Below are 21,368 nucleotides of genomic sequence, written 5' to 3' on the forward strand. Positions count from 1 at the left end.
GGTCCCACCCCTCGGCCCCTCCCTTTCCTCGCGCTCCGGCCCCGCCCCTCTGCCCCACCGACCAATCCCCTGCTCGCACTCCGGCCCCGCCCCTCCTACCCTCCTTTTCTTTGCGCCAATTGGCCGCGCCCCTCAGCCCGGCCCACAATCCGCCTGCTGCTGGCGCTCCTGCCCCACCCTTTCGTCACGCCCAGGCCCCGCCCCTCAGGCTCATTCACCAATACCCGGCTCGCGCTCCGGCCCCGCCCTGTTTCGCATCAATTGGCCCCGCCCACCGTTCCCGCCCACCAATCCGCCTTGGCTCGCGCTCCGGCCCCGCCCTTTTCTCTCGCTCAGGCCCCGCTCCTCAGCCTCGTCCACCGTTCCCGCCCACCAATCCGCCTTCAACTCACTCTCCGGCCCCACCCCTCCCTCACGCCCACCAATCCCGCCTTCCTCTTGTGCTCCAGGCCCGCCCCTTTCTCGCGCCCAGGCCCCGCCCCTTTCTCGCGCCCAGGCCCCGCCCACTGGTCCCCTTCCTGTGCTCCGGCCCCACCTCTCGTCCCTGCCCTTTCATCGTGTTCCGGCCCCGCCCCTCTACCCTGCCCACCAATCCGCCTCCGGCTCGGGCTCCGGCCCCGGCCTTTCTTCGCTTCCCGGCCCCGCCCCTCGGCCCCATCCACCAATCCCCGGCTCGCGCTCCGACCCCGCCCTTTCCTCGAGCCCAGGCCCCGCCCTTTCCTCGAGCCCAGGCCACGCCCTCTCCTCGACCCAGGCCACGCCCCTCGTTCCCGCCCACCAATCCGCCTTCGGCTCGCGCTCCGGCCCCGCCCATTCTTCGCGCCCATTGGCCGCGCCCACCAATCCGCCTTCGGCTCGCGCTCCGGCCCCGCCCTTTCTTCGCCCAATTGGCGGCGCCCACCGTTCCCGCCCACCAATCAATCAATCAATCAATCGTATTTATTGAGCGCTTACTGTGCGCAGAGCACTGGACTAAGCGCTTGGGGAGTACAAGTTGGCAACATATAGAGACGGTCCCTACCCACCAGTGGGTTCCCAGTCTAAAAGGGGGAGACGGAGAACAAAACCAAACATACTAACAAAATAAAATAAATAGAATAGATATGTACAAGTAAAATAAATAAATAAATAAATGGAGTAATAAATATGCGCAAACATATCTACATATAGACAGGTGCTGTGGGGAAGGGAAGGAGGTAAGATGGGGGGATGGAGAGGGGGACGAGGGGGCCCCGCCCTTTCTGGCGCCCCGGCCCCGCCCCTCGGCCCCATCCACCAATCCCCGGCTCGCGCTCCGGCCCCGCCCTTTCTTCGCGCCCAGGGCCCGCCCCTCGGCCTCACCCACCAATCCCCTGCTCGCACTCCGGCCCCGCCCTTTCTTCGGGCCAATTGGCGGCGCCCACCGTTCCCGCCCACCAATCCGCCTTCGGCTCGCGCTCCGGCCCCGCCCCCTCCTTCCCCTCTCGCCCCGGCCCCTCCATCGATTTGAGTCCGGAAATGTTAGCTTTCCGCGTGCTTTCATCAGGCGGCGGGGCCGGCAGCCAGAAGGGAGCGGGGAGAAGGGAGCCTTCCAAACAACTATTGTGCGCCTATTTTGAGCTGGAGAATAACAGCGGGCGGCCGCGGGGCGCGGGATGGCATCGGATGGCGACGGATGGCATCGGAGGGCGACGGATGGCGGTGGATGGCGACGGATGGCCTCGGATGGCGACGGATGGCGACGGATGGCATCGGATGGCGGTGGATGGCGACGGATGGCAACGGATGGCATCGGATGGCGGCGGATGGCATCGGATGGCGAAGGATGGCATCGGATGGCATCGGATCAATCAATCAATCGTATTTATTGAGCGCTTACTGTGTGCAGAGCACTGGACTAAGCGCTTGGGAAATCCAAGTCGGCAACGTCTAGAGACGGTCCCTACCCAACAGCGGGCTCACAGTCTAGAAGGGGGAGACAGAGAACAAAACTCAAACATATTAACAAAATAAAATAAATAGAATAGGTATGTACAAGTAAAATAAATAAATAAATCGAGTAATAATTCCGTACAAACATCTATACATATGTACAGGTGCTGTGGGGAAGGGAAAGAGGCCAGGCAAGGGGGGGATGGAGAGGAAGGAGGGGGCTCATCATCATCATCATCATCAATCGTATTTATTGAGCGCTTACTGTGTGCAGAGCACTGTAGTAAGCGCTTGGGAAGTACAAATTGGCAACATATAGAGACAGTCCTTACCCAACAGTGGGCTCACAGTCTAAAAGGGGGAGACAAAACCAAACATATTAACAAAATAAAATAAATAGAATAGATATGTACAAGTAAAATAAATAAATAAATAGGGTAATAAATATGTACAAACATATATACAGGTGCTGTGGGGAAGGGAAGGAGGTAAGATGGGGGGGGATGGAGAGGGGGACAAGGGGGAGAGGAAGGAAGGGGCTCAGTGGGGGAAGGCCTCCTGCAGGAGGTGAGCTCTCAGTAGGGCCTTGAAGGGAGGAAGAGAGCGACGCATGGCATCAGATGGAGACGGATGGCGTCGGATGGCGACGGATGGCATCGGATGGTGAAGGATGGCATCGGATGGCATCGGATGAGCCACGAAGGCGTGAGGCGCGAAGGCGCGAAAACTGGGGGAACAGCGCCCCCTAGGCCGCACTGCACCCCCCCATCACCCCCGGCGCTCACACTCTGTGCCAAACGCTGTACTAAGCAACCACCAACGGACCCTGTATATATGTATATATGTTTGTACCTATTTATTACTCTATTTATTTATTCCATTTTTGTACGCATTCTATTTATTTTCTTCATTCGCTCATTCATTCAGTCGAATTTATTAATGATAATAATAATGATGGTATTTGTTAAGCGCTTACTACTACTACTAATAATGATGGCATTTGTTAAGCACTTACCATCATCATCATCATCAATCATATTTATTGAGTGCTTACTATGTGCAGAGCACTGTACTAAGCGCTTGGGAAGTACAAATTGGCAACATATAGAGACAGTCCCTACTCAACAGTGGGCTCACAGTCTAAAAGGGGGAGACAGAGAACAAAACCAAACATACTAACAAAACCAAACATACTAACAAAACCAAACATACAAACATACAAATGATGGCATTTATTAAGTGCTTACTATGTGCAAAGCACTGTTCTAAGTGCTGGGGAGGATACGAGGTGATCAGGTTGAACCACTTGGGGCTCACAGTCTTCATCCCCATTTTCCAGATGAGGTCACTGAGGCCCAGAGAAGTGAAGTGACTCATCCAAAGTCACACAGCTGACAATTGGCGGAGCTGGGATTTGAACCCATGACTTCGGACTCCAAAGCCCGGGCTCTTTCCAATGAGCCAGGCTGCCAAGCACCATTCTAAGCGCTGGGGAGGTTACGAGATAAGCAGCGTGGCTCAGCGGAAAGAGCCCGGGCTTTGAAGTCAGAGGTCATGGGTTCAAATCCCGGCTCTGCCACTTGTCAGCTGGATGACTTTGGGCAAGTCACTTCACTGCTCTGGGCCTCAGTTGCCTCCTCTGTAAAATGGGGATTAAGACTGTGAGCCCCACGTGGGACCACCTGATCACCTTGTAAATTCCCCAGCGCTTAGAACAGTGCTTTGCACATAGTAAGCGCTTAATAAATGCCATTATTATTATTATTATCAGGTTGTCCCAAGGGGAGCTCCCAGTCTTCATCCCCGTTTTCCAGATGAGGTCACTGAGGCCCAGAGAAGTGAAGTGACTGGCTCAAAGTCACCCAGCTGACAAGTGGCGGAGCCGGAATTTGAACCCATGACCTCTGACTCATTCATTCATTCATTCAATCGTATTTGTTGAGCGCTTACTGTGTGCAGAGCACTGTACTAAGCGCTTGTAAAGTACAAGTTGGCAACATAGAGAGACAGTCCCTATCCAACAGTGGGTTCACAGTCTAGAAGCGGGAGACAGACAACAAAACAAAACATATTAACAGAATAAAATAAATAGAATGAATATGTACAAATATTCATTCATTCATTCAATCGTATTTAATAATAATAATAATAATAATGATGGTATTTGTTAAGCGCTTACTATGTGCAAAGCACCATTCTAAGCGCTGGGGAGGTTACGAGGTGATCAGGTTGTCCCAAGGTGGGCCCACAGTCTTCATCCCCATTTGACAGATGAGGTCACCGAGGCCCAGAGAAGTGAAGTGACTGGCTCAAAGTCACCCAGCTGACAAGTGGCAGAGCCGGGATTTGAACCCATGACCTCTGACTCATTCATTCATTCAATCGTATTTATTGAGCGCTTACTGTGTGCAGAGCACTGTACTAAGCGCTTGGGAAGTACAAGTTGACTCCAATGCTTGGGCTGTTTCCACTGAGCCATGCTGCTTCTCTAATAATAATAATAATAATAATAATAATAATAATAATAATAATAATAGCATTTGTTCATTCATTCATAATAACAGTAATAAAAATGGTATTTGTTAAGCGCTTACTATATGCAAGGCACTGTTCTACTCACAGTCTTCTAGACTGTGAGTCCACTGTTGAGTAGGGACCATCTCTATATGTTGCCAACTTGTACTTCCCAAGCGCTTAGTACAGTGCTCTGCGCACAGTGAGCACTCAATATATACGATTGAATGAATGAATGAATGAATGAATAACAGGAATAAAAAATAATGGTATTTGTTAAGCACTTACTCTGTGCAAAGCACTGTTCTAATTGCTAGGGAGGTTACCAGGTGATCAGGTTGTCCCAAGGGGGGCCCACGGTCTTCCTCCCCATTTTCCAGATGAGGTCACCGAGGCCCAGAGAAGTGAAGTGACTGGCCCAAAGTCACCCTGCTGACAAGTGGTGGAGTCGGGATTTGAACCCATGACCTCTGACTCCAAAGCCCGGGCTCTTTCCATAATAATAGTAATAGCATTTGTTCATTCATTCATTTATAATAGTAATTTTAAAAAGATGGTATTTGTTAAGCGCTTGCTATGTGCAAAGCGCTGTTCTAAGCGCTGGGGAGGTTGCAAGGTGATTAGGTTGTCCCCCGGGGGGCTCACAGTCTTCATCCCCATTTCACAGATGAGGTACTAAGCAACCACCAACGGACCCATTGCAGAAGCAGCGGGGCGCTGGGCCAGGAAGCCGGAGGTCCCAGGGTCGAGGCTCGGCCCTGACACGCCTTCCCTGTGGGGCCTTGGGAATAATAATCATAATAATAATCATAGCATTTATTCAGCGCTTACCATGTGCAAAGCACTGTTCTAAGCACTAGGGAGGTTACAAGGTGATCCACTTGTCCCAAGGGGGGCTCACAGTCTTCATCCCCATTTTCCAGATGAGGTCACTGAGGCCCAGAGAAGTGACGTGACTTGCCCAAAGTCACACAGCTGACAATTGGTGGAGCCGGAGTTTGAACCCAGGACCTCTGACTCCAAAGCCCATGTTCTTTCCACTGAGCCACGCTGCTTCTCTAATGGTGATGCATTTGTTCATCCTCCTTCCCCTCCCCACAGCACCTGTATATATGCTTGTACAATGCCCTCCCTCTGCCCATCCACCAAGCTAGCTCTCTTCCTCCCTTCAAGGCCCTACTGAGAGCTCACCTCCTCCAGGAGGCCTTCCCAGACTCAGCCCCTCCCTTCCTCTCCCCCTCGTCCCCCTCTCCATCCCCCTCATCTTACCTCCTTCCCTTCCCCACAGCACCTGTATATATGGATATATGTTTGTACAGATTTATTCCTCTATTTATTTATTTATTTCACTTGTACATATCTATTCTATTTTATTTTGTTAGTATGTTTGGTTTTGTTCTCTGTCTCCCCCTTCTAGACTGTGAGCCCACTGTTGGGTAGGGACTGTCTCTATATGTTGCCGGCTTGTACTTCCCAAGCGCTTAGTCCAGTGCTCTGCACACAGTAAGCGCTCAATAAATATGATTGATTGATTGATTGATTGATTCCTCTCCCCCTCGTCCCCCTCTCCATCCCCCCGCCTTACCTCCTTCCCCTCCCCACAGCACCTGTATATATGTATAGATGTTTGTACAGATTTATTCCTCTATTTATTTATTTATTTCACTTGTACAGATCTATTCTATTTATTGCATTTTGTTAATATGTTTGGTTTTGTTCTCTGTCTCCCCCTTCTAGACTGTGAGCCCACTGTTGGGTAGGGACTGTCTCTATATGTTGCCGGCTTGTCCTTCCCAAGCGCTTAGTACAGTGCTCTGCACACAGTAAGTGCTCAATAAATACGATTGATTGATTGATTGATTCCTCTCCCCCTCGTCCCCCTCTCCATCCCCGCCATCTTACCTCCTTCCCTTCCCCACACCACCTGTATATATGGATATATGTTTGTACAGATTTATTCCTCTATTTATTTATTTTACTTGTCCATATCTATTCTATTCTATTTTATTTTGTTAGTATGTTTGGTTTTGTTCTCTGTCTCCCCCTTCTAGACTCTGAGCCCACTGTTGGGTAGGGACTGTCTCTATATGTTGCCAACTTGGACTTCCCAAGCGCTTAGTCCAGTGCTCTGCACACAGTAAGCGCTCAGTAAATACGATTGATTGATATTGTTTTTTTCTTCTTAGACTCTCAAGTCCCTGAGGGCAAAGGCCAGGTTTTCCCGCAGCCCTTTTTATCATTATAGTTTCTGTTAAAGGCTTACTATGTGTCAAGCACTGGGCCTCCATCTCGTCTATCTCACTATCGTCGACCTCTCGCCCACATCCTGCCTCTGGCCTGGAACTCCCTCCCTCCTCGTGTTTCATTCATTCAGTCAATCGTATTTATTGAGCGCTTACTGCGTGCAGAGCACTGGACTAAGCGCTTGGGAAGTCAATCAATCAATCAATCGCTTTTATTGAGCGCTTACTGCGTGCAGAGCACTGGACTAAGTGCTTGGGAAGTCAATCAACCAATCAATCAATCGTATTTATTGAGCGCTTACTGTGGGCAGAGCACTGGGCTAGGCGCTTGGGAAGTCAATCAATCAATCGTATTTATTGAGCGCTTACTGTGTGCAGAGCACTGGACTAAGCGCTTGGGAAGTCTATCAATCAATCAATCACATTTATTGAGCGCTTACTGTGTGCAGAGCACCGGACTAGGCGCTTGGGAAGTCAATCAATCAGTCAATCGTATTTATTGAGCGCTTACTGTGGGCACAGCACTGGACTAAGTGCTTGGGAAGTCAATCAATCAATCAATCAATCGTATTTATTGAGGACTTACTGTGTGCAGAGCACTGGACTAAGCGCTTGGGAAGTCCAAGTTGGCAACATCTAGAGACAGTCCCTACCCAACAGTGGGCTCACAGTCTAGAAGGGGGAGACAGAGAACAAAACCAAACATATTAACAAAATAAAATAAATAGAATAGGTATGTACAAGTCAAATAAATAAATAAATAAATAAATAGAGGAATAAATATGTACTATGTACTATATGTACTATAAATATGTAAATATGTTAAATCGTATTTATTGAGCACTTACTGTGTGCAGGACACTGGACTAAGCACTTGGGAAGTCAATCAATCAATCAATCAATCGTATTTATTGAGCGCTTACTATGTGCAGAGCACTGGACTAAGTGCTTGGGAAGTCCAAGTTGGCAACATCTAGAGACGGTCCCTACCTGACAGCGGGCTCACAGGCTAGAAGGGGGAGACAGAAAACAAAACAAAACATATTAGCAAAATAAAATAAATAGAATAAATATGTACAAGTAAAGTAAATCAATAGAGTAATAAATCCGTACAAACATATATACATATATACAGGTGCTGTGGGGAGGGGAAGGAGGTAATCAATCAATCGATCATATTTATTGAGCACTTACTGTGTGCAGAGCACTGTACTGAGTGCTTGGGAAGTCCAAGTTGGAAACATATAGAGCTGGTCCCTACCCAACAGAAGCCTCACAGGCTAGAAGGGGGAGACAGAGAACAAAACCAAACATATTAGCAAAATAAAATAAATAGAATAAATATGTACAAGTAAAATAAATAAATAAATAGAGTAATAAATCCGTACAAACATATGTACATATATACAGGTGCTGTGGGGAGGGGAAGGAGGTAATCAATCAATCAATCAATCAATCGTATTTATTGAGCGCTTACTGTGTGCAGAGCACTGTACTAAGCGCTTGGGAAGTCCAAGTTGGCAACTTCTAGAGACGGTCCCTACCCAACAGCGGGCTCACAGGCTAGGAGGGGGAGACAGACAACAGAACAAAACGTATTAACCAAATAAAATAAATAGAATAAATATGTGCAAGTAAAATAAATCAATAAATAGAGTAATAAATCCATACAAACATATATACATATATACAGGTGCTGTGGGGAGGGGAAGGAGGTAAGGGGGGGATGGGGAGCGGGACATCTGTCATTTTATTTATTTATATTAATGCCTGTTTATTTGAACTGATGTTGGTCTCCCCACCCCTCTAGACTGTGAGCTCCTTGTGGGTAGGGATGGTCACTCTTTATTGTTGTATTGCAATAATAATTGTGGTATTTGTTAAGTGCTTACTATGTGCCTTTCATAATAATAATAATAATAATAATAATAATAATAATAATGGCATTTATTAAGCGCTTACTATGTGCACAGCACTGTTCTAAGCGCCGGGGAGGTTACAAGGTGATCAGGTTGTCCCACGGGGGGCTCACAGTCTTCATCCCCATTTTCCAGATGAGGGAACTGAGGCCCGGAGAAGTGAAGTGACTTGCCCAAAGTCACATGGCTGACAAGTGGCGGAGTCGAGAAGCAGCGTGGCTCAGTGGAAAGAGTCCGGGCTTTGGAGTCAGTGATCATGGGTTCAAATCATTCAGGGGTATTTATTGAGCACTTACTGTGTGCAGAGCATCGTACTAAGCGCTTGAGAAGCAGCATGGCTCAGTGGAAAGAGCACAGGCTTTGGAGTCAGAGGTCATGGGTTCTAATCCCGACTCCGCCAATTGTCAGCTGTGTGACTTTGGGCAAGTCACTTCATTTCTCTGGGCCTCAGTTCCCTCATCTGGAAAATGGGGATGAAGACTGTGAGCCCCCCGTGGGGCCACCTGATCACCTTGCAACCTCCTTAGTGCTTAGAACAGTGCTTTGCACATAGTAAGCACTTAACAGCGTGGCTCAGTGGAAAGAGCCCGGGCTTTGGAGTCACAGGTCATGGGTTCAAATCCCGGCTCTGCCAACTGACAGCTGGGTGACTTTGGGCAAGTCACTTCACTTCTCTGGGCCTCAGTTCCCTCATCTGGAAAATGGGGGTTAAGATTGTGAGTCCCATTTGGGACAACCTGATTACCTTGTATCCCCCCAGTGCTCAGAACAGTGCTTTGCACACAGTAAGCTCAATCAATCAATCAATCAATCGTATTTATTGAGCACTTACTGTGTGCAGAGCACTGTACTAAGCGCTTGGGAAGTACAAGTTGGCAACGTATAGAGACAGTCCCTACCCAACAGTGGGCTCACAGTCTCTTAACAAATACCATTATTATTATTATTATTATTATTAACAAATGGCATCATTATAATAATAATAATAATTATTATTATTATTATTATTACAAATCAGCAACATATAGAGATGGTCCCTACCCAACAACGGGCTCACAGTCTAGAAGGGACTATACTAAGCACTGGGCTGGATACAAGCAAATCGAGTTGGACACAGTCCCTGCCCCACGTGGGGCTCGCCGTCTCACTTCCCCAAGCGCTTAGTACAGTGCTCTGCACACAGTAAGCGCTTAATAAATACGATTGAATGAACGAATGAATGCAGTGTATCTTTCCAAAGCGTTCAAGAGCCAAACTTACCCCCCTTTTCCATTTTATCCCTCTAGCTCACTGTGGGCAGGGAATGGGTCTGTTTATTGTCGTATTGTCATCATCAATCGTATTTATTGAGCGCTTACTATGTGCAGAGCACTGTACTGAGCGCTTGAAAAAAATAATGACATTTGTTAAGCGCTTACTATGTGCAAAGCACTGTTCTAAGCGCTGAGGGAGATACAAGGTGATCAGGTTGTCCCACGTGGGGCTCACAGTCTTAATCCCCATTTTACAGATGAGGGAACTGAGGCCCAGAGAAGTGTCCTCTCCCGAGCGCTTAGTACAGTGCTCCATACACAGTAAGCGCCCAATAGGTATAATTGATGGATTGATTGATCCGAGCTGCCTAAGCCATATCTTCTTGGGTGGAGCCACTGGAGTGAAGAGAACCCAGGAATCCTGATTTTCAGTTCCCTAGATTGGGAATTCCTCTGACCACACTGGACACTCCTTGAGGGCAGGGACATAATAATAATAATAATAATAATAATAATAATAATAATATTTGTTAAGCGCTTACTATGTACAAAGCACTGTTCTAAGCACTGGGGGAGATACAAGGTAATCAGGTTGTCCCACGTGGGGCTCACAGTCTTCATCCCCATTTTCCAGATGAGAGAACTGAGGCCCAGAGAAGTGAAGTGACTTGCCCAAAGTCACACAGCTGACAAGTGGCGGAGCCGGGATTTGAACCCGTGACCTCTGACTCCAAAGCCCGGGCTCTTTCCACTGAGCCACGCTGCTTCTCTGCTTCAATAATAACAATGATGGTATTTGTCAAGCGCTTACTATGTGCCAAGCACAGTTCGAAGCGCGGGGGTATTCATTCATTCATTCATTCAATCGTATTTATTGAGCGCTTACTGTGTGCAGAGCACTGGACTAAGCGCTTGGGAAGTCCAAGTCGGCAACATCTACAGACGGTCCCTACCCAACGGCGGGCTCACAGGCTAGAAGGTTTTCACAGGTGAGGTCACTGAGGCCCAGAGGACTTAAGTGACTTGCCCAAGGTCACGCAGCTGACAATTGGCGGAGCCGGGATTTGAACCCATAATAATAATAATAATAATAATGGCATTTATTAAGCGCTTACTATGTGCAAAGCACTGTTCCAAGTGCTTACTATGCACTGGGGGGAATGAATCAGGTTGGATGCCATCCCTGTCCCTGTCATCATCATCATCATCATCAATGGTATTTATTGAGCGCTTACTGTGTGCAGAGCACTGGACTAAGCGCTTGGGAAGTACAAGTTGGCAACATATAGAGACAGTCCCTACCCAACAGTGGGCTCTTTCCCCCCTTCGCTCCCCCTTTCTAGACTGTGAGCCCACTGTGGGCAGGGATTGTCCCTCTTTGTTGCTGAATCGCCCTCTCCCAAGCGCTTAGTCCAGTGCTCTGCACACAGTAAGCGCTCAATAAATAGGAATGAATGAATGAATGAAAGTAGTGTGCTCTCCCAAGGGTTTAGTGCAGTGCTTCTGGACTGGGAGCCCACAGTTGGGTAGGGACCGTCTCTATATGTTGCCGACTTGTACTTCCCAAGCGCTTAGTCCAGTGCTCTGCACACAGTAAGCGCTCAATAAATAGGAATGAATGAATGAATGAAAGTAGTATACTCTCCCAAGGGTTTAGTGCAGTGCTTCTAGCCTGTGAGCCCACTGTTGGGGAGGGACCGTGTCTATATGTTGCCGACTTGTACTTCCCAAGCGCTTAGTCCAGTGCTCTGCACACAGTAAGCGCTCAATAAATACGATTGATTGATTGATTGATTGATTGCTCTGCTCACAGCAGGAGACAGTCGATAAGAAACAGTGTGGCCTAGTGGATAGAACCCAGACCCAGGAGTCATTCATTTATTCATTCAATCGTATTTATTGAGCACTTACTATGTGCAGAGCACTGGACTAAGCGTCGGAAGGTCAGGGGTTCTAACCCTGCTCAGCTACTTATAACAATAATAATAATGATGGCATTTGTTAAGCGCTTATTACGTGCCAAGCCCTGTTCTAAGCGCCGGGGGAGGGCTACAAGGTGATCAGGTTGTCCCACGGGGGGCTCACAGTCTTCATCTGTGATGGTATTTGTTAAGCACTTTCAGCTGTGTCACTTCACTTCTCTGGGCCTCAGTTTCCTCATCTGTCAAATGGGGATAATAATAATAACAACAATGATTGTATTTGTTAAGTGCTTTCAGCTGGGTCACTTCACTTCTCTGGGCCTCAGTTCCCTCATCTTCAAATGGGGGGTAATAATAATAATAATGATGGTATTTGTTAAGCAATTTCAGCTGTATCACTTCACTTCTCTGGGCCTCAGTTCCCTCATCTGTCAAATGGGGATAATAATAATAATAACAATGATCGTATTTGTTAAGCACTTTCAGCTGTCACTTCACCTCTCTGGGCCTCAGTTCCCTCATCTGTCAAATGGGGGATAATAATAATAATAATAATACTGATGGTATTTGTTAAGTGATTTCAGCTGTGTCACTTCACTTCTCTGGGCCTCAGTTCCCTCATCTGTCAAATGGGGATAATAATAATAATAATAATAACAATAATAATAATAATAATGGTATTTGTTAAGCACTTTCAGCTGTATCACTTCACTTCTCTGGGCCTCAGTTTCCTCACCTGTCAAACGGGGATAATAATAATAATAACAATGATTGTATTTGTTAAGTGCTTTCAGCTGTGTCACCACTTCCCTGGGCCTCAGTTCCCTCATTTGTCAAATGGGGGGTAATAATAATAATAATGATGGTATTTGTTAAGCAATTTCAGTTGTATCACTTCACTTCTCTGGGCCTCAGTTCCCTCGTCTGTCAAATGGGGATAATAATAATAAAAATGATGGTATTTGTTAAGTGCTTACTACTACTACTACTAATAATAATGATGGCATTTATTAAGTGCTTACTATGTGCAAAGCACTGTTCTAAGCACTGGGGAGGTTACAAGGTGATTAGGCTGTCCCGTGGGGGGCTCACAGTCTTAATCCCCATTTTACAGATGAGGTAACTGAGGCCCAGAGAAGTGAAGTGACTTGCCCAAAGTCACACAACTGACAATTGACGGAGTCAGGATTTGAACTCATGACCTCTGACTCCAAAGCCCGGGCTCTTTCCACCGAGCCACGCCGCTTCTCTGCCAAACATTGTTCTAAGCAGTGGGGGAGATACAAGGTCATCAAGTTGTCCCGCATGGGGCTCACAGTCTCCATCCCCATTTTCCAGATGAGGCAACCGAGGCTCAGAGAAGTGAAGTGACTTGCCCAAAGTCACCCGGCTGACAAGTGGCGGAGCCGGGATTAGAACCCACGACCTCTGGCTCCCAAGCCCGGGCTCTTTCCTCTAGGCCTCGCTGCTTCAGGGGATGAAGCCTGTGAGCCCCCCGTGGGACACCCTGATGACCTTGTATCTCCCCCAGCGCTTAGAACATCATCATTAATCGTATTTATTGAGCGCTTACTATGTGCAGAGCACTGTACTAAGCGCTTGAGCACTGTACTAAGCGCTTGGCAGTGCTTGGCACATAGTTAAGCGCTTAACAAACGCCATCATTATCATTTTTATCATCATCAGAGACGCAGCGTGGCCCAGTGGAAAGAGCCCGGACTTTGGAGTCAGAGGTCGTGGGTTCAAATCCCAGCTCCGCCAACTATCAGCTGGGTGACTTTGGGCGACTTCTCGGGGCCTCAGTTCCCTCATCTCTAAAATGGGGATGAAGACTGTGAGCCCCCAGCGGGACAACCTGATGACCTTGTAACCTCCCCAGCGCTTAGAACAGTGCTGGGCACATAGTAAGCGCTTAACAAATACCATTATTATTATTATTATTATCTGTTATTATTATTATCTGTTTGTCGTTACATTGTCTTCTCCCAAGCGCTTAGTCCAGTGCTCTGCACGTGGTGAGCGCTCAGAAAGTACGATTGAATGAATGAATGGATCATCATCAATCGTATTTATCGAGCGCTTACTATGTGCAGAGCACTGTACTAAGCGCTTGGGCAGTACAGCCTTCTTGTCCAGGTGGCAGAGTAAGGGAGGCCGCACCCTGAGGCCCTGCTCACCAAATCTTCCTTCTTAAGCCTCACCCTCTCGTTTTATTTTTATTATGACATTCCTAAAGCACTTCCTCTGTGCCCGACACTATACTAGGCGCCGGGGGAGATACCGGCTCATCGGGTTGGACACGGACACAGACGAGGGAACTGAGGCCCGGAGAAGTGAAGTGACTTGCCCAAAGTCACCCAGCTGACAAGTGGCGGAGCCGGGATTTGAACCCACGACCTCTGACTCCAAAGCCCGGGCTCTTTCCACTGAGCCACGCTGCTTCCCTAACATGTAGAGTTAGACTGTGAGCCCACTGTTGGGTAGGGACTGCCTCTGTATGTTGCCAATTTGTACTTCCCAAGCGCTTAGTCCAGTGCTCTGCACATAGTAAGCGCTCAATAAATACGATTGATGATGATGATGATATAGAGACGGGCCCTACCCAACAACGGGCTCACAGTCCGGCAGGGACTGAGTCCGTTGATTGTTGTATCCTCCTCTCCCGAGCACTTAGTACAGCGCTCCCGTGCCCAGTAAGTGCTCAATAAAACACGACGGGCTGATTGAATGAATGGACAACTCGCCCAGTGGCAGACAGGAGCTGAGGGTCGAGGCGGGCGGCACCCTGGGCAGGGGACAGACTTGTACTTCCCAAGCGCTCAGTACAGTGCTCTGCACACAGTAAGCGCTCAATAAATACGATTGAATGAATGAATGAATGGGATGAGGGGGTGGGTGACATTCATTCATTCATTCATGCATTCAATCGTCTTTCTTGAGCTCTTACTGTGTGCTAGACTGTGAGCCCACTGTTGGGTAGGGCCCGTCTCTATATCTTGCCAACTTGTCCTTCCCAAATGCTTAGTACAGTGCTCTGCACACAGTAAGCGCTCAATAAATACGATTGATTGATTGATTGAATGAATGAATGACTGGATGGATGGATGAGGGGGTGGGTGACATTCATTCATTCATGCATGCATGCATGCATTCAATCGTCTTTCTTGAGCTCTTACTGTGTGCTAGACTGTGAGCCCACTGTTGGGTAGGGACCGTCTCTATATGTTGCCATCTTGTACTTCCCAAACGCTTAGTACAGTGCTGTGCACACAGTAAGCGCTCAATAAATACAATTGATTGATTGATTGAATGAATGAATGAATGTATGTATGGATGGGGGGTGGGTGACATTCATTCATTCATTCATGCATTCAATCGTCTTTCTTGAGCTCTTACTGTGTGCTAGACTGTGAGCCCACTGTTGGGTAGGGACCGTCTCTATATCTTGCCAACTTGTCCTTCCCAAATGCTTAGTACAGTGCTCTGCACACAGTAAGCGCTCAATAAATGCAATTGATTGATTGATTGAATGAATGAATGAATGAATGGATGGATGGATGAGGGGGTGGGTGACATTCATTCATTCATTCATTCATTCATTCAATCGTCTTTCTTGAGCTCTTACTGTGTGCTAGACCGTGAGCCCACTGTTGGGTAGGGACCGTCTCTCTATGTTGCCAACTTGTACTTCCCAAGCGCTTAGTACAGTGCTCTGCACACAGTAAGCGCTCAATAAATACGATCGAATTGAATTGCAGCGCACTGTACTAAACGCTTGGAAAGTCCAATTCAGCGACAGAGACCATCTCCACCCAACGAAGGGCTCCCACTGTAGCAGCCGGACAACAAAACCAAACCAAAGTGACAGAGATGGGGGGGCGCCGGGGGGGGTGTCTCCCCCATCCCCCCTCCATCCCCCCATCTTACCTCCTTCCCTTCCCCACAGCACCTGTATAGATGTTTGTACATATTTATTGCCCTATTTAATTTACTTGTACATATCCCATCTTACCTCCTTCCCTTCCCCACAGCACCTGTATATATGTATATATGTTTGTACATATTTATTACTCTATTTATTTATTTATTTATTTTACTTGTACATAGCTATTCTATTTATTTTATTTTGTTAGTATGTTTGGTTTTGTTCTCTGTCTCCCCCTTTTAGACTGTGAGCCCACTGTTGGGTAGGGACTGTCTCTATATGTTGCCAATTTGTACTTCCCAAGGGCTTAGTACAGTGCTCTGCATAGAGTAAGTGCTCAATAAATACGATTGATGATATTTATTTTATTTTGTTAATACATTTGGTTTTGTTCTCTGTCTCCCCCTTCTAGACCGTGAGCCCGCTGTCAGGTAGGGACCGTCTCTAGATGTTGCCAACTTGGACTTCCCAAGCGCTTAGTCCAGTGCTCTGCACACAGTCAGCGCTCAATAAATACGATTGATTGATTGATTGATATCTATTCTATTTATTTCATTTTGTTAATACGTTTGGTTTTGTTATCTCCCCACATCTTACCTCCTTCCCTTCCCCACAGCACCTGTATATATGTATATATGTTTGTACAGATTTATTACTCTATTTATTTATTTATTTTACTTGTACATATCCTATTTATTTTATTTTGTTAGTATTTTTGGTTTTGTTCTCTGTCTCCCCCTTTTACACTGTGAGCCCACTGTTGGGTAGGGACTGTCTCTGTATTTTGCTACCTTGTACTTCCCAAGCGCTTAGTACAGTGCTCTGCACACAGTAAGCGCTCAATAAATACGATTGATTGATTGATTGATCTTACTTGTACATATCTATTCTTTTTATTTTATTTTGTTAGTATGTTTGATTTTGTTCTCTGTCTCCCCCTTCTAGACTGTGAGCCCGCTGTTGGGTAGGGACCGTCTCTACATGTTGTCAACTTGTACTTCCCAAGCGCTTAGTCCAGTGCTCTGCACACAGTAAGCTCTCAATAAATACGATTGATTGATATCTATTCTATTTATTTCATTTCGTTAATACGTTTGGTTTTGTTCTCTGTCTCCCCCTTCTAGCCCGTGAGCCTGCTGTCGGGTCGGGACCGTCTCTATGTGTTGCCAACTTGGACTTCCCAAGCGCTTAGTCCAGTGCTCTGCACACAGTCAGCGCTCAATAAATTCGATTGATCCCCACCACCACCACCCCCCAACCCCTGCCCTCCTGAAGTCTGGCTCTTTTATTGACTTTCTCATATTGGCAGCTGGGAAGGGGAAACCCATCCCAGCCTGGCATTGTTGTCTAAAGTGGCTAATCAGATCCCATAATCCCGCTGGGGAAATATTAGGCCTCCCTGGGAACAATAGAGACGGAGAATATTGTGGTTAAATTTCAACCAGTTCCAGTCCCGGCCTGTTTGCCTAACCCCTGCCTGCCTCTCCTCCGATCAGAGTCCTCCAGGACTTTATGGATGCCCCCCCAGATACCATGGCCACCAGGAAAAGGGAGGGAGAAGGGGGCAGAGGTCAAGCGGCCTCCCTCCTTACACCCCCTCCGACCCCCAGCCTCCCTTGGATCCAAGGTCGCTCACCTGCTGTGTGACCTTTTAGACTGGGAGCCCACTGTTGGGTAGGGACCGTCTCTATGCGTTGCCAACTTGTCCTTCTCAAGCGCTTAGTCCAGTGCTCTGCACACAGTAAGCGCTCAATAAATACGATTGATTGATTGATTGACCTCCAGTGAGTCGCTCCGCCTCTCTGGGCCCCGGCGGGAAAATTCAGTCGTCATCCGACCGGATTTACCGAGCGCTGGACTTGAACGCTTGGGAAATCATCATCATCATCAATTGTATTTATTGAGCGCTTATGTGTGCAGAGCACTGGACTAAGCTCTTGGGAAGTCCAAGTTAGCAAAATGTAGAGATGGTCCCTACCCAACAGTGGGCTCACAGTCTAGAAGGGGGAGACCGAGAATAAAACCAAACATATTAACAAAATAAAATAAATAGAATAGATATGTACAAGTAAAATAAATAAGTAAATACAGTAATAAATATGTACAAACATATCAATCGTATTTATTGAGTGCTTACTGTGTGCAGAGCACTGGACTAAGCACTTGGGAAGTCCAAGTTGGCAACATCTAGAGACGGTCCCTACCCAACAGTGGGCTCACAGGCTAGAAGGGGGAGACAGAGAACAAAACCAAACATATTAACAATACAAAATAAACAGAATAAATATGTACAAATAAAATAGAGTAATGAATATATACAAACATATATACATATATACAGGTGTATATTCATTCATTCATTCATTCATTCATTCATTCGATCGTATTTATTGAGCGCTTACTGTGTGCAGAGCACTGGACCAAGCGCTTGGGAAGTCCAAGTCGGCAACAGATAGAGACGGTCCCTACCCGACGACGGGCTGGCGGTCTAGAAAATGGGGATAATGGTTCATTCGTTGGATCGTATTTATTGGGCGCTTACTGTGTGCCGAGCACTGGACTGAGCGCTTGGGAAGTCCAAGTCGGCAACAGATAATAATAGTAATAATAATGATGGTATTTGTTAAGTGCTTACTATGTGTAAAGCACTGTTCTAAGCGCTGGGGGGATACAAGGTGATCAGGTTGTCCCACGTGGGGCTCACAGTCTTCATCCCCATTTTCCAGATGAGGGAACTGAGGCCCAGAGAAGTGAAGTGACTTGCTCAAAGTCACGCAGCTGACATTTGGCGGAGTCGGAATTTGAACCCATGACTTCTGACTCCAAAGCCCGGGCTCTTTCCACTGAACCACCCTGCTTCTCTTGTATCTTCCGCAGCGCTTAGTACAATGCCTGGCACATGGTAAGTGCTTAACAAATACCACCGAAAAGTCACTAAAGTCTTCCGTGCCTCAGTTTCCTCCCCTTTAAAATGGGGATTAAGATTGAGCCCCAAGTGGGACAGGTCAGCTGTGGGACTTTGGGCAAGTCGCTTAACTTCTCTGAGCCTCAGTTACCTCATCTGTTAAAATGGGGATTAAGACTGTGAGTCCCCGTGGGACAACCTGCTCACCTTGTAACCTCCCCAGTGCTTAGAACAGTGTTTTGCACATAGTAAGCACTTAATAAATGCCATCATTATTATTATTATTATTATAGAAAATGGGGATAATGGTTCATTCGTCGGATCGTATTTATTGAGCGCTTTCCCCGTGTGTATTGCGCTGGACTAAGCCCCTGGAAAGTACAGTTTGGCAACAAATAATAAGAATGATCTGAATTCATCTGTAAAATGGGGGATTGAGACTGTGAGCCCCACGTGGGACAACCTGATCACCTTGTAACCTCCCCAGCGCTTAGAACAGTGCTTTGCACATAGTAAGCACTTAATAAATGCCATTATTATTATTATTATTATTATGGCATTTGTTTGGCGCTTACTGTGTGCAGAGCACTGGGCTTAGCCCTTGGAAATCACAGTTCGGCAACAAATAATAAGAATAATGATGGCATTTGTTGAGCGCTTCCTGTGGGCAGATCGCTGGACTCAGCCCTTGGAAAGTACATTTCGGCAACAAATAATCAGTATGATGATGGCATTTATTAAGCGCTTACTATGTGCCAAGCACTGTTCTAGGCGCTGGGGCGGATATAAGGTGATCAGGTTGTCCCCCGTGGGGCTCCCAGTCTTCATCCCCATTTGACAGGCGAGGGAACTGAGGCCCAGGGAAGTGAAGTGATGATGATGGCATTTGTTAAGCACTTACTATGTGCAAAGCACTGTTCTAAGCGCTGGGGGGGATACAAGGTTGTCCCGCGTGGGGCTCACAGTCATCACTGTGCTTGTCCTTCCCAAGCACTTAGTACAGTGCTCTGCACACAGTAAGCGCCCAATAAATACGACTGAATGAGTGAATCACCCCCATTTTCCAGATGAGGTAACTGAGGCTCCGAGAAGCAAAGTGGCCTGCCCAAGGTCACACAGCAGACGCGTGGCAGAGCCGGGATTCGAACCCATGACCTCTGATTCCAAAGCCCAGACTCTTCCCACTGAGCCACGCTGGGTGAGCAGGAGGAAGGAAGCAGTGAGGCCGGGTGAGCAGAGCGTGGTCCGGACGCCAAGACACCCGGGTGCCAATCCCGGCTCTGCCGCCTTCTTGCCTGCTGTGTGACCTTGGGCAAGTCACCTAACCTCTATGGGCTTTCTCTACAAAATGGGAAGGCAACTCCTGCTCCCCTTCCCTCGTAGAGGTCGGTGAGGGCCGGAGCCCTGGGTCTGAGCTGATCTCCAGCCTCTACCCCCTTCTATCAATCAATCAATCAATCAATCAATCAATCGTATTTATTGAGCGCTCACTGTGTGCAGAGCACTGGACCAAGCGCTTGGGAAGTACAAGTTGGCATCATCTAGAGACGGTCCCTACCCAACAGCGGGCTCACAGGCTAGAAGGGAGAGAGAGAACAAAACCAAACATATTAACAAAATAAAATGAATAAAATAGATATGTACAAGTAAAATAAATAAATAAATAGAGTAATAAATATGTACAAACATATATACATATATACAGGTGCTGTGGGGAAGGGAAGGAGGTGAGGCGAGGGGGACAAGGGGGAGAGGAAGGAAACTGTGAGCCCGCTGTTGGGTAGGGACCGTCTCTAGTTGTTGCCAACTTGTCCTTCCCAAGCGCCTAGTACAGTGCACTGCACACAGGAAGTGCTCAATAAATACGATTGAATGAATGACTTGCCCAAAGTCACCCAGCTGACAACTGGAGGAGCCGGGATTTGAACCCACGACCTCTGATTCCCAAGCCCGGGCTCTTGCCACTGAGTCACGCTGCTTTTCTGATTCAGAGTGTGAGGTCTGAGTGGGGCGGGGAGAACATGGTGGGAAACATGAGTGGAGAAGGGCCTGCCTTCTTGTCTGCTGTGTGATGCCGGGATAAGGCCCTTTGCTACTCTGGGCCTCAGTTTCCTCATCTGAAAAATAATAATAATAATAATAATGGCATTTATTAAGCGCTTACTATGTGCAAAGCACTGTTCTAAGCGCTGGGGAGGTTACAAGGTGATGATGGCATTTGTTGTGTTTACTCTGTGCAAAGCACTGTTCTAAGCACTGGGGGGGGGGGTTACAAGGTGATCAGGTTGTCCCACGTAGGGCTCACAGCTTTAATCCCCATTGTACAGATGAGGTCACTGAGGCCCAGAGAAGTTAAGTGACTTGCCCAAGGTCACACAGCTGACAGTTGGCGGAGCTGGGATTTGAACCCATGACCACTGACTCCAAAGCCCGGGCTCTTGCCACTGAGCCACGCTGCTTCTCTATAATCATGATAGCATTTATTAAGCGCTTACTCTGTGCCATGCACTGTTCTAAGCGCTGGGGAGGTTACAAGGTGATCAGGTTGTCCCACCGGGGGCTCACAGTCTTCATCCCCATTTTACAGACGAAGGAACTGAGGCTCAGAGAAGTGAAGTGACTTGCCCAAAGTCAAACAGCTGACAAGGGGTGGAGCTGGGATTTGAACCCATGACCTCTGACTCCAAAGCCCGGGCTCTTTCCACAGTCTTTTAGACTGTGAGCCCACTGTTGGGTAGGGACTGTCTCTATATGTTGCCATCTTGTACTTCCCAAG

At 47.5% G+C, this 21,368-nt stretch overlaps 1 protein-coding gene across 1 annotated transcript in view; it reads left to right on the forward strand.

Annotated features, from left to right (window-relative positions):
- The first annotated feature begins 1,497 nt into the window (after positions 1 to 1,497).
- The window catches only part of IHH (Indian hedgehog signaling molecule), a 98,482-nt gene continuing 78,611 nt past the window's right edge, over positions 1,498 to 21,368 (forward strand). The window contains exon 1 of the mRNA XM_038754110.1: positions 1,498 to 1,757. Within this exon, the coding sequence (XP_038610038.1) occupies positions 1,498 to 1,757 (260 nt within the window). The remainder of the gene's footprint in view (positions 1,758 to 21,368) is intronic.

The sequence above is a fragment of the Tachyglossus aculeatus genome, chromosome 1 (assembly GCF_015852505.1).
Source record: "Tachyglossus aculeatus isolate mTacAcu1 chromosome 1, mTacAcu1.pri, whole genome shotgun sequence".
Lineage (NCBI taxonomy): Eukaryota > Metazoa > Chordata > Mammalia > Monotremata > Tachyglossidae > Tachyglossus > Tachyglossus aculeatus.